Source organism: Juglans regia, chromosome 5 (assembly GCF_001411555.2).
Source record: "Juglans regia cultivar Chandler chromosome 5, Walnut 2.0, whole genome shotgun sequence".
Classification (NCBI taxonomy): Eukaryota; Viridiplantae; Streptophyta; class Magnoliopsida; order Fagales; family Juglandaceae; genus Juglans; species Juglans regia.
Genome location: NC_049905.1, coordinates 8,223,207 through 8,238,961, shown reverse-complemented (window position 1 = coordinate 8,238,961; position 15,755 = coordinate 8,223,207). Strand labels below are relative to the sequence as shown.

The following is a 15,755-nucleotide window of genomic DNA, read 5'->3' as shown; positions in this document are numbered from 1 at the left end:
TCGAATGCGTCTTGATCGCCGTGAAAAAACCACCACTCTCTCTCTATCCCCCGAACGGCTACTTGTTTGTGAGGAATAGTAAATATACAGGCGTATACATATCATATATGCGTGCATGAACGTCGGGGAGGGGAAAAGGGGGACGGCCTTATGTTCTCTCGTGTTTTTTTACTATTGGAAGATAATAAACGGCTATTTTTTGGATTTTTTTTAAAATTCAAATTTAAGCCACGGTAACTAGTTTTATTATTCTGCCGCTGAAGAGTTAAACGGGTGAAATGTTATTTGAATGACAAAGTTGGCGATCAGTGGTAACAACTTGTCTTGAGAATTTCTGTTTAACTCTTTTAATTCTAAAAATAAGTACAAATCATCAGCAACGGAATATTTACCGCCCTTTAAAAAGATTTTAAGTTAGGATTATAAGAGGAAAACTCTACTTACAACTGCCCTTGCAGAACTTCGTGCAACCGGCGACTTTCTATGAAAATTTCATTTTTTAAAGTCCTTATTATTTCGCTCCCTCTCTCTTTTTCTATCAATTTTTTTTTTACCTTCTTCCTCCCGACGAAGAAGAAAATAACCTGAATAGTCATCCAAACTCCAAAGTCTGCAATGGCTTGAGATCTCCAGGCAACTTAGCCGCCAGAGCCTCCGCAAAGTCTGCAATGGCATGATGCACATACAGAACTGTAGAGTGCTGCAAGCACCTTGTCTAGTTAACAATTGCTTCCACCACATCAGGGTGACAGTGCCCCCAACAGACAATGGCTATCCCACCGAAGGCATCCAAATATCTACAACCATTTTCGTCATACAAATACTGCATTTTCCCATCTACCAAATAATTTAATTGTAAAACAAGATACAAAATTTTTCACTACCAAATAGCATTCGCATTCAAGATCACCCATTTGTTTAAGACTCGAAAAAATGTAAGATTTTGCATTGGTTTCTACATATCCGATAAAGATAAAAGAATATAGAAATGAATGAATGAGGTGTTGAGATATTTGTCTATATAAAAAAACTTGCCGGGTTCTTGTATAAGTGCAATATAGAAGGGCTGAGGTATTCCTTGCGCTTCTCCAAGATCTCAGATGCAGATAGGCCAGTGTAAGGGGGAGGAATGTAGTCGAAATGGGGTATTTTGGGCACGAGAAAATCATCTTTTTCTTCGAGTGTGTTTTGGGTTTGGTTATGGGCTAGCTAGGAGAGGCAGCGAGGTCGTCACAGCCAGAAATTTATTTGAGATAGTGTGCTTTGGAAGATCCTCTGCATCTTCTTCTTCTTCAGTGCTACTGCAAAAGAGGAGACAAAGAACGTCTGAGATGAACAAGTCGTGCATGAAACATAAACATGCGCAGAGGAGAGAAATGTAAAGGGAGGAAGAAAAAGGTAAAAAAAAAATTGATAGAGAAAGAGAGAGGAAATGAAATGATAAGGACTTAAAAAAATAAAATTTTTCATGAAAAGTAGCGCCAGTTGCATGGGGTTCTGCAAGGGCGGTTGTAAGTAGAGTTTCTCTTATGAAAAAGGGTGGCACTACTGCTACCGATGGAATGTCCCGATAAGTATATTTTTTTATGTATTTTTTTAATCAGCTAAAACATTTTTAAAATAAATAAAATCACAACATCATTAAAAAATATTTTTTTAATCACTATGAAAAAAAAAAGTTTTCAGACCAGGTATTTCAATTTAAAGTTTTACAATTTCAGTTTATATTATTATATATAAAAAATATATATAATATAAAAAATATTATATATAATATTAGAAAGTAATTTAAAATATATATTATATAGAACCGGTCCGGGCCTAAAAAGTCTAGAACCGAAACAGAACCGGTTATGGCCAGTTTTGCTATTACGAAAACTTGTTCCAGACCAGATTGGTTCAAAATCGAACCGGTTTGACAAGTTTAGGCCGGTCCGGTCCTATTTTCCGGTTTCCCGATTTTTTTTATACCCCTATCAGTCTCATTCTTTGAGTTGGTGTTTTCTTGTGATTAGTGTTGTGGGTTTTTGTAATTCTTCCAGTTCTAGAAGTGGAAGCTTACAAGTGGTATCAGCAATGGTCGATCCTACAATTGCAGAAGACGAGAAGTGCTTTGAAGGGTCAACAAGATGGGTCACAAAAGCAGCAAGAAATGGTTCAGAAGCAACTAGAGCATCACCAATAGGTGATTAGTGGTATGTCAGAAAGGTTAGATAAACTTACTCATATGCTATGTTCTATAGTTGAATCTACACATGTTAATTCTCGTCGAGATGTACCTCATGAAACCCGGGGGTGGGTCATGATGATAGAAATGTAGTTCAGAGGGGTTTGCGTTTGGATTTTCCACATTTTGGTGGTGTTGCCCCTGGTGGATGGATCTTTAAAGCTACCAAGTACTCTAATTATCGCAAAACACATTTTCATTAGAAACTGCTAGTGGCTTCTTATCACATGGAAGGGGAGGCGTTAGTGTGGTACCAAGATGCCTTAGATTCGGGTCAGTTTAATTCATTGGAGTCTTTGGTTATGGCCTTACAAGTCAGATTTGGGCCATCAGCATGTGATAACCCAATGGAGGCATTAACAAAGTTAAAACAAACTTCTTCTGTTACTTTTTATAAATCATAGTTTGAAGCCTTGTCGAATAGGTTGAAAGGTTTGTCTTAGAGGCATAAACTTAGTTGTTTCTTGAGTGATTTAAAAGATGAGATCAGGTTACAAGTTAAAATGTTCAATCCAATTAATCTTGAGGCTGCTTTTGGGTTGACAAAACTCCAAGACGAATATGTTTTATCCTTGAGGAGATCTTGGAAACAAAAAGTTAATTTTGGTGACAAATTGGCTGTTGATAATGTAGTAGATGCAATTAGTAGAGTGCAAAGAAATAATGCTCCAGTTAGGAAGGTTACTTCTTTTCAAATGGATGAGAAAAAAAAAAAGGACTGTATTACCACTATGATGAGAAGTGGAACCCCAGTCATGTGTGCAATAATCCAAAAGTGTACTTGTTGCATATGGATAATAGTGCTGAAGATGAGGTGTCATAGAATGGCATGGGAGAGTTGGTACCAGAAGCTGAAGTAGTTATTGAAATGGGGTCTAAAGAGCTCAAGGTTTCAATTCATGCTATTTCTGGATGTACTAACAGTAATCCTATGAAACTATTGGGTAAGATTGGCTCATTCTCTGTTAAGATTCTAGTGGATTTAGGAAGTACTCATAACTTCCTGGATCCATTGGTGTTAGAGGCAGCAAAATTGAAGGTAGTGAAGGTAGTAGAACTCCAAGTAAAGGTGGCAAATGGTGCTAACATCCTCAGTCAAGGCAGGTGTGAGGAAATTATTAGAATTCAAGGAACTATGTTTTTGGTTCCATTCCATGTACTTACTCTTAGAGAGTGTGACATTGTGTTGGGTGTTCAGTAGCTCAAAACATTGGGTCTCATTCACTGGGATTTCACTAATATGACTATGCAATTTGTGGTGAATGGCAACACATTTTCTTTACAAGGATTAATTTCTAAGTCGGCTGCGGTATAGCCTGACTTGAGTTTATTGAAGTCTTCTTTTGTGAGGAAAAAAGGTTGTGTGATACCCCCCATATGATATGGATAAGGGTAGGTGGTGTATGGGATCCCACATTGCTTGGGAATAAGAAGTTCTTGCTCTTTATAAGGTTCTAATGGGGCTCCAATTGTATCATTGACTAGTCCTTTTGGAGTATAGGCCATGTGGTTTGGGTCTTTCATTGGGGCGTTACAAATGGTATCAGAGCCTATCCCAACCAGAAATGTGGGATTTGAGCCATGCCACCTATAATGGACAAACCCGACGAGGACGTCGGGAATTTAAGGGAGGTAGATTGTGATACCCCATATGATATGGATAAGGGTAGGTGGTGTATAGGATCCCACATTGCTTGGGAAGGAGAAGTTCTTGCTCTTTATAAGGTTCTAATGGGGCTCCAATTGTATCATTGACTAGTCCTTTTGGAGTATAGGCCATGTGGTTTGGATCTTCCATTGGGGCGTTACAGTAATGAAGGCATGGTTAATAGAACTTAGGAAATTACCACTATTGAGAGCTTGGAATATTTATGAGGAGATTGACTTGCCCACTATATGCTAGTAATTTTGAAACAATAATGGCGCCATTCCATCTTGCCATTGAGCTTTTGTCAGCTTCATTTGATACAATGCCACGTTTACCTCATCTTCTATGAATTCTTTGGTGAGTTCTTTGTTCATTTCCACTATTATTTTCCCTAATGTACCATCCAAAACTTCTATATCCCTTTCTTGACCAGATGATGTGAATATGGCTTTAAAATAATGCATAACCCCCTTGTCTCTATCCTCCCCTTCCTTCCATACTCCTTGATCATCCTTTACACTAGTAATCACATTTTTTCTCCTCCTATGTGAAGCTTTGGAATGAAAGAATTTCTTGTTCAGATCCCCTCCCCTAAGCCACAGAGCTTTCAAACATTGTCTCTACATTATCTCCTCTATTTCCAACCTGACCCACATTGCTTCAAAGCGAAACAATCTTTGGCCCTTTTTCTAATAATGGTCACCACTCAGATTTAAGATGATTGGTACATGATCCGATCCGAGTGTGCTATTGTGCTATGTACTACTTTTAATCATGAGAACAAATTAAGCCACTTTGAGTTTGCCAAAAATCTATCAAGTCTTTCACTAATACAATCTCGAGCTCCTCTTCTATTGCACAAAGTATATTTTACTCCCTTGAAGCCCATATCTTGCAAATCACAATCATTCAATAGTGATCTAAAATCATTCATTTGTCCTTCATGTATTGCCCTTCCTCCTTTCTTCTCGTGCCTCCCAAAGATTTCGTTGAAATCTCCAAACACTAGCCACGCTTGAGCCACACATCCTTTTAAAGATCCTAGCCACGCTTGAGCCACACATCCTTTTAAAGATCGTATGAGCCTCCAAGTTTCATTTTTGCTTGTAGTTTCAGGGTGCCCATGTATGAGCCACACTTCCTTTTATTCACAAAGTTTAATTTGGCTCAGGTTACCTTCAAGGCCCATTTGTATGTAAGGGAGGACATCATGTTTAGTCACCTCTTCCATTGTCATACTCGCCATCGTCTTATTTATTCCCATAACGTTATGCTTCTTACCTTCTTTATCCCCAAATTTTGTGGGTTCTCGCATGGTCTGTTGGCTCTTTCGCTCAGTTCATCCCTCTCTCTTTCTTGCAAGTTGCCTTATGCATTTCTATCAGTCCCCTCAATCAATTCCGAGTATCTTCCTTTCCATATTGTTTGTCCAATTCTACCACATTTTCCACCAATGATTGTGCTTCCCTTCTACCTTCTGTTGCTGAACGGATCCGAAAAAAAATGGGATCATCCTTCCCCTTTTGATCACGGTATTCCCAACTCCTTCCTCCTCCTCCACTAGTTCGCATCCATTGCTCATAGGGGAGACATTCTTGCTCATCGATTTTCTTGTAGCTTTGCCGTAGATCACAGTCCCGATCGTTATGACCAAGCTTTCCACAGTAATGGCAATGTTTGAGAGACATTCATAAACAAATCTAACGTAGCATGGATCTAATGATCCCAGGCTTTGTTGTGTCTATGCAAACTCTGATTCTTAAGAACTCCCCCATGCTGCATCACCCTTATCTATTTCTTCCACTCTCCCACTCGCAACACCATTCAGTTTTCCCACATATTCATTCATCCCATTCAATGGAAGATTCTATAGGTGCACCCAGAATGAGGCTTATCTCTTTGATCTTCAAACTCCACCAGAATTATCCTTCGACCCAGATCTTTAAACGATATTTTCTTGCCAAGTCGCCATAGTTTCCACATCATACTCTTGAGCACTTCCCTGTTATAATGATGATTTGTTAATAGTTTGACGATCAAACACTTTGCTCATTTGGTTATGGTATCCTCTATTAAGAATTTCTCGACATGGATCTCCTCCTTTTCTTGCTCTGATAAGGATATTTTCCCGTACAGATTCTTCTAACTCTTCTTTCGTCATCAACACAATTACCGCTCATTCGTATAGAGTCACCACTCCATATTGAAAGAACACGAGAGAATCTCTACAAAGGGTTAACCTTAGAGAGGAAGATAACAATATAAAGCACAAGTGAGATTTTAAAGTACCATCAGTATATGTAATGGCCTTTCTCTCTCTCTCTCTCTTTATTTTATTTTATTTATTTATTATTTTTTTCTTCATATCATCGGTATGCCAGGTTGAAAAAGATAATGTCTTGCTCATATCACTTCTAGTAAACGGAGGTAGATACTTTTATTTACTGGTTTGGAAGGGGTGTGCCTCCTCTGGGACAACTAGACTCAATCAGGCCAGTAACACCTCAGAAGGAAGATGACTATGAAGCATTTCATTATGCTCAGTAATGATAGCTCAGATGGCTTCATTAGTCTTCCACAAAGGTAACCAGAATCCAGAGTAACGAGACTGTCTTCAGATGGTAAATAGAATAAAAAAAATTGAAAAGACGAGAAAAATCATAAAGATCTTGTCCATAAATTATAGGCGGGGAAGCCAGAAAAGGAAGGAACATCTCAGTAATTTGACCTAGTATTGTCATCCTTATCATCCAGAATAAGTTTGATCCCATTGCTTTTAAGAGCATTGACAATGGCCCATATCTTGGTACGGTTTTTAAAGCCTTTCTTTTCTACTTCCTTGTTAACATCAACATGAATCCCTCTTCCCTGACCCTCTTCAAGACCCTCCACCCTGAGTCGCATAGCCAGCACCTCTCCAACAACTGCTGCAGCCTTGGCATTGCAAGACCGGCCACACTCAAGTGATCCCTTGATATCGTGTTCCACTGTTGATGCTGTTACAACTATCCGTCCATTATTTCTGTCCACGACATTCGCTGTGATGTACTTTATTGATATGAACAATCGGAGCACATACCGCTTTAAAACCGTCATCCTTCAAAAGTCCAAAGTCCTGATTTATTGTTAACAATGAGCCAATTAGATTTCAAATTGCATCTGTCAGAAGATTCTAACCCTAAAAACATTACATCTAAATTTTCTGTGGGCTAACCAAGCCATGAACATGGTCCACAGAGGAACTTTAACAAATTAATCATGTAACTATTGTGGTGGCATTTGCCACATACAATTTCTATTCCAGTCTACAAAAATAACAAATGTTTCAGGATGTAGAAGAACTAAAGTGGCTACAAAAAAGAACTAAAAGAATACGAAAATAGAAGAAAAGGTCTTCAAAACAAAAATTACAGTTGTTGCGCTAGAGCGACTCACATTTGCCAACAACCAAGAGGTATGAGGATAACCCTGATTGCACCAAAATAACAACACCCTACAGCTGTAAGGTTAGGCCTTTTTTTTTTTTTTTTGGGGTAATATTTGATTACTAGAACAGGAATTTTGGCAATAATAATGGAAGAAGAGATGCTAAAACAATCTGGCCAAACCAAGATTGATAAGGAGGAAATTAAATAAAGCTAAAAGATATTTACTGGATCAGATGATGTTTGTTCTCAAAGGCTCTTATAATGAATGCTACCTTATAATGTTAGTGGCAGGATATAGAAGAACTTGAGGGAGAGGTCCAGCTAATCTCGCACTAGGGCTTAGTTTGTTGTGTCTTCCTTTTATCTTTTTCCTTTTTTTTTTTTTTATCAGTAGGTTGCTTTGTCTTCCTAGTGATAATGTAATATATTCACTTCCCAAGTCCCAACCAACTGGATCAAGCTAAAGAAAGCAGATTAAATGATCAAACCAGATTATTGGTAGACCATTAAAGAACTTGACAGCTCCATGTTCACAAATCAAGTTCAAATGCTTGGAGGAGAAATACCATATCAACTAATTCACTGATTTGCTCCTAACCACAAACAATGATAAAGCTTTTGAATTGTGTATCATTACACTCATATGCGGCAACAACAGAGGTGCAAAAGGAAGGGTTGTGGATAGTAATAAATATTTTCAAAGACAGTCATCGGAACAAGGTAGAATAAACAGAACAAACAATCAAATCAAGTCAATGGATTCGTATATAAAAGTAAAAGCAAACAAAAAACAAACAGAATGATACCCTACTTGGCCACCCGGAAGGCCATGGGGGGCAGGGAGACATAGGATTCATCTTAGCGTATAAAGGCTAACAAAACACATAAAGGAAGGAAAAAAGCAGAAAGAAAAATTGTACCTCAGATGCTTGATGGCCTTTTCCTTTATTCACGCAGGCTTCTGAATCTCAAGCTGTCAGAAACTGCAGCAAGCTAACCAAGCTAACATCAGAACTTCAAAAGTTATACAAAATTAGGCCATATAACCGGTGGTTAATTAAAAAAATACAAATAAAAATATAGATTTACAATATGAGTTTGAATAAAGGATTCCGGTCAGTTTGACCTTTCAGATTAATAATTCCAAACCCTTCTCCATTGAAAGAATAAGAGGACCGTACGTATAAACATATAGCGTATACCAAAACAGATAACTCTTTAAATCATTAAAATCCTCACTTTTTGTAAATGGGCTAACCTATGTATTTCTTAAATGAGAGCTTAACCACCCTTTCTCAGAAATTCTGGAACTCGTACTAACAGGAAATTAAAACTCTATTCAAGATAAAAGCCCATAGTAAGAAACAAATTTAATATCACATGGATTTGACAGATGAAACATGAAAGGAAAAACAGGAAATAGAAATGAACATTCTAAAATTTAGACCGCTAGATTATCTGCAATCAAATTCCTACTCTCAAACTACTACCATGCAGAATCTTATTGTTGCCAGCTACATATACAAGTTATGAAGCGTTTATACATTTACATATATATATTTATACAAAGTTCATACTTGATAGATAAATTACAGCATAATATTTACAAAAAAGAAAAATTACAGCATAATTCATCATCGAATTCATCATCTATCAACTAAAAATTCTAATCTTAGACAAACATAAAATTCTAATTTTTCAAATTTAATAAGAACACAGCATTACTTAGTATGAGTTTGAAGCAGAACCAAACATTTATGACTTGTGAGGCTACATGCTTGTTTACATCGTGTTTACTTGTCACAATCAGATTAGCCCCAAGTAGATATTCAATTAACCAGATTTATCTAAGACAAATGAACTATGAAGGGCTGCATTTGCACAACCAAACCCATGAATGCTCTATCAAATCTTTTGAAATATCTGGCTTTAAAGGAAACCTGATAGAACATAGATTCATATTGAAAAACAAATCTACCCGTGAGAATTACAATGCACACCTGAGTTCCTCCAGATGTGGGATGGAAGTTCATCGCCCAAAGCAGAGAATAGGACATTTGGCTACAACACATAGCTATTACATAATGAAATTCCAAGAAGGCACTGAAGAGAATTTACATTGAACTGTTCTCCATCACGGTAATCTTTTCTGAAATTAACAGAAAGATCTAAGTAATCCATAGATATTAAGTATAACTAACTCTCATTTGCAACAACAATTTTTCCCTTATTTTTCACTGTCATCTATATCTTAGGAGCATGATTTGATAAAATTCTCATATTTCCTGATTATCATCAAATAAACAAAAGAGTAGTGTAAAATAAATCCCATTACAACCGGTAATCCTAAAATTAAACCACATGTCAGTTCAGTGATCGTAAAACTCCATAAAAAATTCTTGGAATAAAAGTATTCAACCTTGCTTCAAATTTATATCAGCAACTGAGAGAAGCCAAGACGTGGTGGAATCTTGGAGAGCAACAGACCGCAGACGGGCAGAGGGAGGGTATGGCCACAGGTGTCTGAAAAAGAAGAAAATAGCAAATGGAGAGAGAGAGACAGAGAGAGAGAGATTGCTATGTTTACCGTGGACGATGGCTAGACTAGAGCAGTGGTGTGCAAGACGGCTGGGTGGGTGGTGGCACAGCGCACGTTGGATCGGGAAAAGACGTGGCTACAGTTGGGCCATGTGTGGCTGGAAGTGCTAGCCGTAAACAGATGGCTGTGGAGACTGGATCTCTGGAGAGCTTGCCGATGTTAAGGTTTTGGTCATCTCAAACAGAGAGACAAAGTTAATGTTCAGTAGGAAATATAGCTTTTATCTTAAACTTTTAATAAGTTTTATTATTAAAAAGATTTTTCTTTCTTTTGATAAGTAAGATTATTAAAAAGATATTTATTGATTGGTAATCATGTGTTTAAAATATTTTTAAAGATGGTACATTTGTTTGAAAAAAAATTAAAAAAATTATATTTTGAGCTAGAAATAACAATCATTTGATTTTTTAAAAGATTATGATCATATCTTTAAACAGGCGGTTAAACCGACCATATGCATGCATGCAAAACAAAATAAAGTATATGAACAAAATATCATTAACATAAATGATAATGAAATTACAAGTGAAGCAGGTAGTGCAGATTTGCACTTACAATAGTTGAAGTAGGGTGAGAGTAAATAAGCTGGAGGAAAGGGAAGGAAAGAAGCGAGTGAACTCTGGAATGAATTCTGGAATTGACTCTCAATTAACTCTCCAATGGACTCTGCCTAATCCTGAAGCAAGGTTCTCCTTTTATAACACAAGGAGTTCCTGTTTACAATCATTAAAGTGAAATAGTAAAAGCAAGTCCGTGAGTGAACAGTGGGAACTGTTTTAGCACGGGTATGAGCAGGCTGTCAACTTTATGCTTTCGGCGTATAGTGGCAGCATGTAAATCATCATTATGTCGGATTGTGTCTTTGCTGAACTGCTTTTGACACAAAACATTAAAACATCAAAAGAAGGGCTCGATCAGTCTGAGAGACGGTCAGCCTTTCCCGGGCAAATTTGTTTGAAGAGCTCGATCAGTCTTTTGGACGGTCAGTCTTCAAAATTAATGTGGTCAATCTTCAGATAGTCTTGGAGTATCTGGAGAATCATGGCCAAATTGATCATATGGATAATTAGTTAAAGTTTCCGAAGATGCTTCTGAGTTATCTTCTTCAGAATCATTTTCTAGAGATTTCTTTAATAATTGGACTAAATCCTTTTTTGAGAGTTCTTCAAGAATATTCTTTTTCTTGGAGGAACTTTTCTTGGAGGAACTACTGGTAGCTTTTCCTCGCTGGGAAGTAGTCGGTGAAGTAGGGGCCTGGATTTGTGGATATCCAGTTGAAACAAGAGAACCATATGTTATTTCGGGAAATTCCCTTTTGTTCTGCAAGTCTGGAGCAGTCTGGGGAAAATCTCGAATTACATGTTCAATAATCTGTTGGGTATAGGAAAACATATCCCACCATTTTGTGCAGCAATAGTGAACCAAAATATCAGCATGTCTTTCATAAGTCCATTTCATTATCCAGGGTACTTTGTATCTTTGGCAGAAATGGAGAATGTAAGGAAATTTTTTGCATATGCCGATCAATTTTTGGGTTTGCAAAAGTGCAGTAGGATTTGAAAGCTCGGATGAGCTCATCAGGAAAAATTTCAGGAATAGGTCCAAATTGGTCCCACCAACGGAGGAACCAGTATGGGAGATTTCCTTTGAATTTTTTGTCAAAATTAAGAAACCATGAATGACTCATATCTGGGAGCTGGAAAAACATGAATCGATTCCAAGCAGAGATATAGTCATAATAATTGAAAGCAGTGTCTGTTTTGGCCAGTCTTTTAGGAGTAGATGGGTTTGTTCCCCATTCTTCCTCATTAATGACATGGAGAATGTAGGCACTGTGAAAAATTAATTTCTTGGGGTCAATCTTATCATAAATTGGTTTTATGATAATTGAATCAGTATGGATTAGAATGCTGGAGTAGAACTGGAGATTCTTGAAGGAATCTTCAGGGATCCAGTAAAATCCTTGGGGAAAATAGGAAGAAGCAATTTTGAATGGATCTGTCTGGGCAGATCTATTCGGTTCAATGTAAAATAGGTGAATAGGATTCACCTTTTTAATATACACAGTTTTTCCTTTTGGGAGGAAATACTGGGTAGAAGTAGAAGTAGAAGTAGAAGTAGCTTTGGACGCAATTGCCTTGGCATAGGGGTCAAAACTGCTAACAAGTGTTGAAGCAAAAGTAGGTGGTTGAATTATTTTACCAAGAGGGGTAAACCTATTGGCAATTTGCAAAATGTTTGAAGCAGGGGTTGAAACAGTTTCATTCTTGATATTTTTCTTATCAGGAATGGGTGGAGGGGGAGCAGTTTATTTTTCTTTTCCTTTTTTCTTGCTCATCGTGGGGATTTCTGCAAGAATTCACGGGTAAGAAAATCAGGAATAGAATTTTGAAATCCTTTGATGTATTCAATATCAAAGTCAAAAATACTTAAAATAGCTTGCCAGCGTGCAAAAATATGTTTTGATGCAATGTTTTTAACATCCTTTTCTAAAACAAATTTAGCACTCATGCAATCAATTCGAACCAAAAACTTTTGATTAAGTAAATCAGATTGAAATTTAGAAATACATAATACTATTGCCAAAATTTCTTTTTTAATAGTACTATATTTTTCTTGTGCAGAATTCCAAGTTCTAGAATGGAAGCGAACAATTTGTTCAGAGGAACCTGGTGAAACACATTGTTTCAGAATGCCACCATAACCAATGTTAGAGGCATCTGTTTGAACAATTTTAAAAGAGTCTGAAGTAGGGATACCAAGGCACGGGAGAGTTTTGACATGTGCTTTGATTTTCCTTACTAGATTAGTATGAACTTCTGTCCGAGGAGGAGGATTGGAAATGAGTCGTTTGAACAAAGGACGACACTGTTTCCTCATATCCTTGTAGAAGTCAGCAACATAGTTGAGAGATCCTAAGAACCTCTGCAATTGTTTTTTGTCAGTGATGACATCAGGAAATTTGTCAGCAAATTCAATGGCTCGTTGGATGGGCCTGATTTTGCCTTCAGAAATATCATAATCAAGGAATCTAATCTTGGTTTGGAACAATTTAATTTTTGTTGCCGAAACAACAAGACCATTATGTCTAATGATGTCAAGAAACGTTTGCAAGTGTTTCCAGTGTTCATCAATAGACTTGGAAAAAACAAGAACATTGTCTATGTAGACGATGGTGAAAGCAGAGAACGAATTGAAAATGTCGTTCATGATATTTTGGAATTCACTAGGAGCATTTTTGAGACCGAAAGGCATCACATTCCACTCAAAGTGACCAAAGGGTGTAACGAAAGCAGTCTTGTACCTATCTGACTCGGCTATTTGGATTTGTCAAAAACCGGACTTAAGGTCAAACTTAGAGAAGACTACAGCATCACTCAACCTATGAATTAAGTCATTCTTATTGGGAATAGGGTACCTAATCCACTCTAAGACTTTATTCAAGGGTTTGTAATTAATAACTAGACGAGGAGTTCCTCTTTCTAGTTCAGCATTTTTCTGGACATAAAAGGCAGAACAAGACCAAGGGGATTTGCTATCCCTAATAATGCCATTTTTACGAAGATCAGTAATTTCTTTTTGACAATATTCTAAAGTTTGTTTGTTCATTTGAACAGAGGTGGCTTTCGTTGGAATATTCTTTTCATCAAAACCTTTAATGTATAGGAGAGAAACTATGTGTTTCTTCCTATACCAGAAAGCATTGGGTAAATCAGAGCAAACATCTGTTACAAGACGTTTGTTAAAATCATCAATTTTGGAAATTAACAATGAAGAGGATAGTTGTTCAGAAATCTTTTTGTATTTAATTTCCTGTTGGAGGAAATTCAAATGTTTTTCTTTTGCTAAAAGCAAAGATTTCTTACTCTTATCCAAATCAATCTCAAGACGAGAAGCAAAGTGAAATTTTACCTTTTGACCAAAATGGTCGGTAGTGATACCGTCTTTTTCAGTCATGAAAGGATATAAAGAAGAAATAAAAGGGATTCCCAAAATCACTTTGTCAGACATGTTTTTGACTAAAACAGAAGGAATCCGAAAACAAACATTATCCTGGCAAACATGAGCATTATTGAGCTCATAATTAATGGTCATCTTTGATCCATTTGCCGAGAATAATCTTTCTGTGAATTTTTCAAAATATTTGCTAGGGATGAGTCCTTCCTGAATACAATTCAGGTCTGATCCGGAATCAATCATAGCAACAACAGAAAATTGGAAATCACGAGAAATAACAATAGTAACACGTGAAAACCATTTTGGAGGAATAGTGTGTCTAATCAAACAAATTTGGTTGCTCTCATGTTGGCTAGCCTCGTCTGTTTGCTCATTATCTGAAGGAATATCTTGATCAAGTTGTTTATCAATTTTGATTAATAAAAATTCTTGTCTTAAAACTTCATTTTTAGATTTGAGGTTGTTAACTTCAGATCTAAGTTCAAGAAGTTCTTTTTTATTAGATTTTATTTCATGTTGTAAATCAGAAGTAGAAATATCCTTGGGTTTTTTCTTTTGAAATCTTTCCAAGGTTTCTTGAAAATTAATCCTTTGTCTAGAAGTTTCTGGTTCTTGATGAACCATCGTCTTCTTTAGCTTTAGAAGATATTCTTCTTTAAGCTCAGGATTGGTTATTTGGGAAATAAGGGTTAGCAAGAGGATTTCTTGTTCTTCAGCCTTAGTTAAGACATTAATTGTCTTACTAGGAGGCTTACAACAAGTAGAATTACAGTTGCAACCCAGCTTTGGATCAGAGGGTTCAAGAGTCTCAGTGTCAGAGTGATATTCGGAATCACTAGAACTGAGCTCAAGGGTATCCGATGATGAAGATGATTCTATTTCTAGGAGTCGAAATAATTCTTCTTTATCATGATCACCAATATCCATCTGACTAAGCTTCTTTTTAATTTTTTGGGCTTTCTTGGGACATTTATCTGCAAAATGTCCAGTCTTGCCACAATTAAAACATTTTCCTTGAGAAAATTCTTTGGAATTTTTGAAATTCTTTTTCTTAGGAAATGGTTTAGAAAAAGGTTTTTTATAAGTTTTCTTATAAAATTCATCACAGGGTTTTCTCCTAAAACCACCATGAGGTTTAGAAATTTTATGCTTTCTCTTAGATGGAGCAATACTAGGAAGGCCAAATTGTTCACAAAAAGTTCCCATTTCATATTTGGCTTTCTTACTATTTCTCATCTGTTCACGAAACATTCTTTGATCATTGCACATACTAATACCAAGTTTCTTAATTACACTGAAAATGTCACCATAGGTGTAATTTTCGTAATTGAGGAACCCAGAGGTATCAGTAAGTTCTTCCTTTACTTTATAAGCAAACAATCGAGGTAAGCCATCAATAAATTTCTCTTTCCAATAAGGCTTTTGACTGTCGTCACGAAGCATTACTCGAGAAATAAAAACATCTTGGTACCATCTATAATCTGACATCTGATGACATCAGAGATTATTCAACTGGTCACTAACACGACTAGTTATGTTGGATGGTGTTCCAATAAAATGTTTTAAAATAGTGTAAATCAAAGTATTAACACCATCAGGATGTGCCATCCCAATAGTTTCATCAAAAATAGGTAACCCTTCTTCATTACACCTAACAGCGTTCTGAATGGTTTCCTTGGTTTCATTGGTTAGGTGTTTATCCCACCAATGTTTTAAAACACCAGAAAATCCTTGAGTCAAAATAATTACAATATCAGGCTGTCTGATATTGTTGTTAACATAAGCACTTGCCACTAAAGACATTTTACTCATGGTATTCAAGATTTCTTGTTCGGAGAAACCATCAATATTCCATTCGTAAACTTTGTCGGCAGAATAGGAAGATTGGTTTTGAAA

At 36.7% G+C, this 15,755-nt stretch overlaps 1 protein-coding gene across 8 annotated transcripts; it reads right to left on the bottom strand.

The window, feature by feature from the left end:
* Nucleotides 1-6,412: 6,412 nt before the first annotated feature.
* Nucleotides 6,413-10,101, bottom strand: LOC109002643. 8 transcript variants are annotated; one of them, XM_018980486.2, is made up of 4 exons: nucleotides 9,723-10,101; nucleotides 9,304-9,452; nucleotides 8,224-8,296; nucleotides 6,413-6,990 (listed from the first exon to the last, which is right to left on the bottom strand). In XM_018980486.2, exon 4 carries the CDS (start codon nucleotides 6,969-6,971, stop codon nucleotides 6,591-6,593), a length of 381 nt encoding a protein of 126 aa, XP_018836031.1. In that variant the 5' UTR covers nucleotides 6,972-6,990; nucleotides 8,224-8,296; nucleotides 9,304-9,452; nucleotides 9,723-10,101; the 3' UTR covers nucleotides 6,413-6,590. The 8 variants fall into 8 exon arrangements, with proteins under 8 accessions (XP_018836031.1, XP_018836029.1, XP_018836030.1 ...); XM_018980484.2 differs by having other exon boundaries at nucleotides 8,224-8,286; XM_018980485.2 differs by having other exon boundaries at nucleotides 8,224-8,286; nucleotides 9,304-9,447.
* Nucleotides 10,102-15,755: the final 5,654 nt, after the last annotated feature.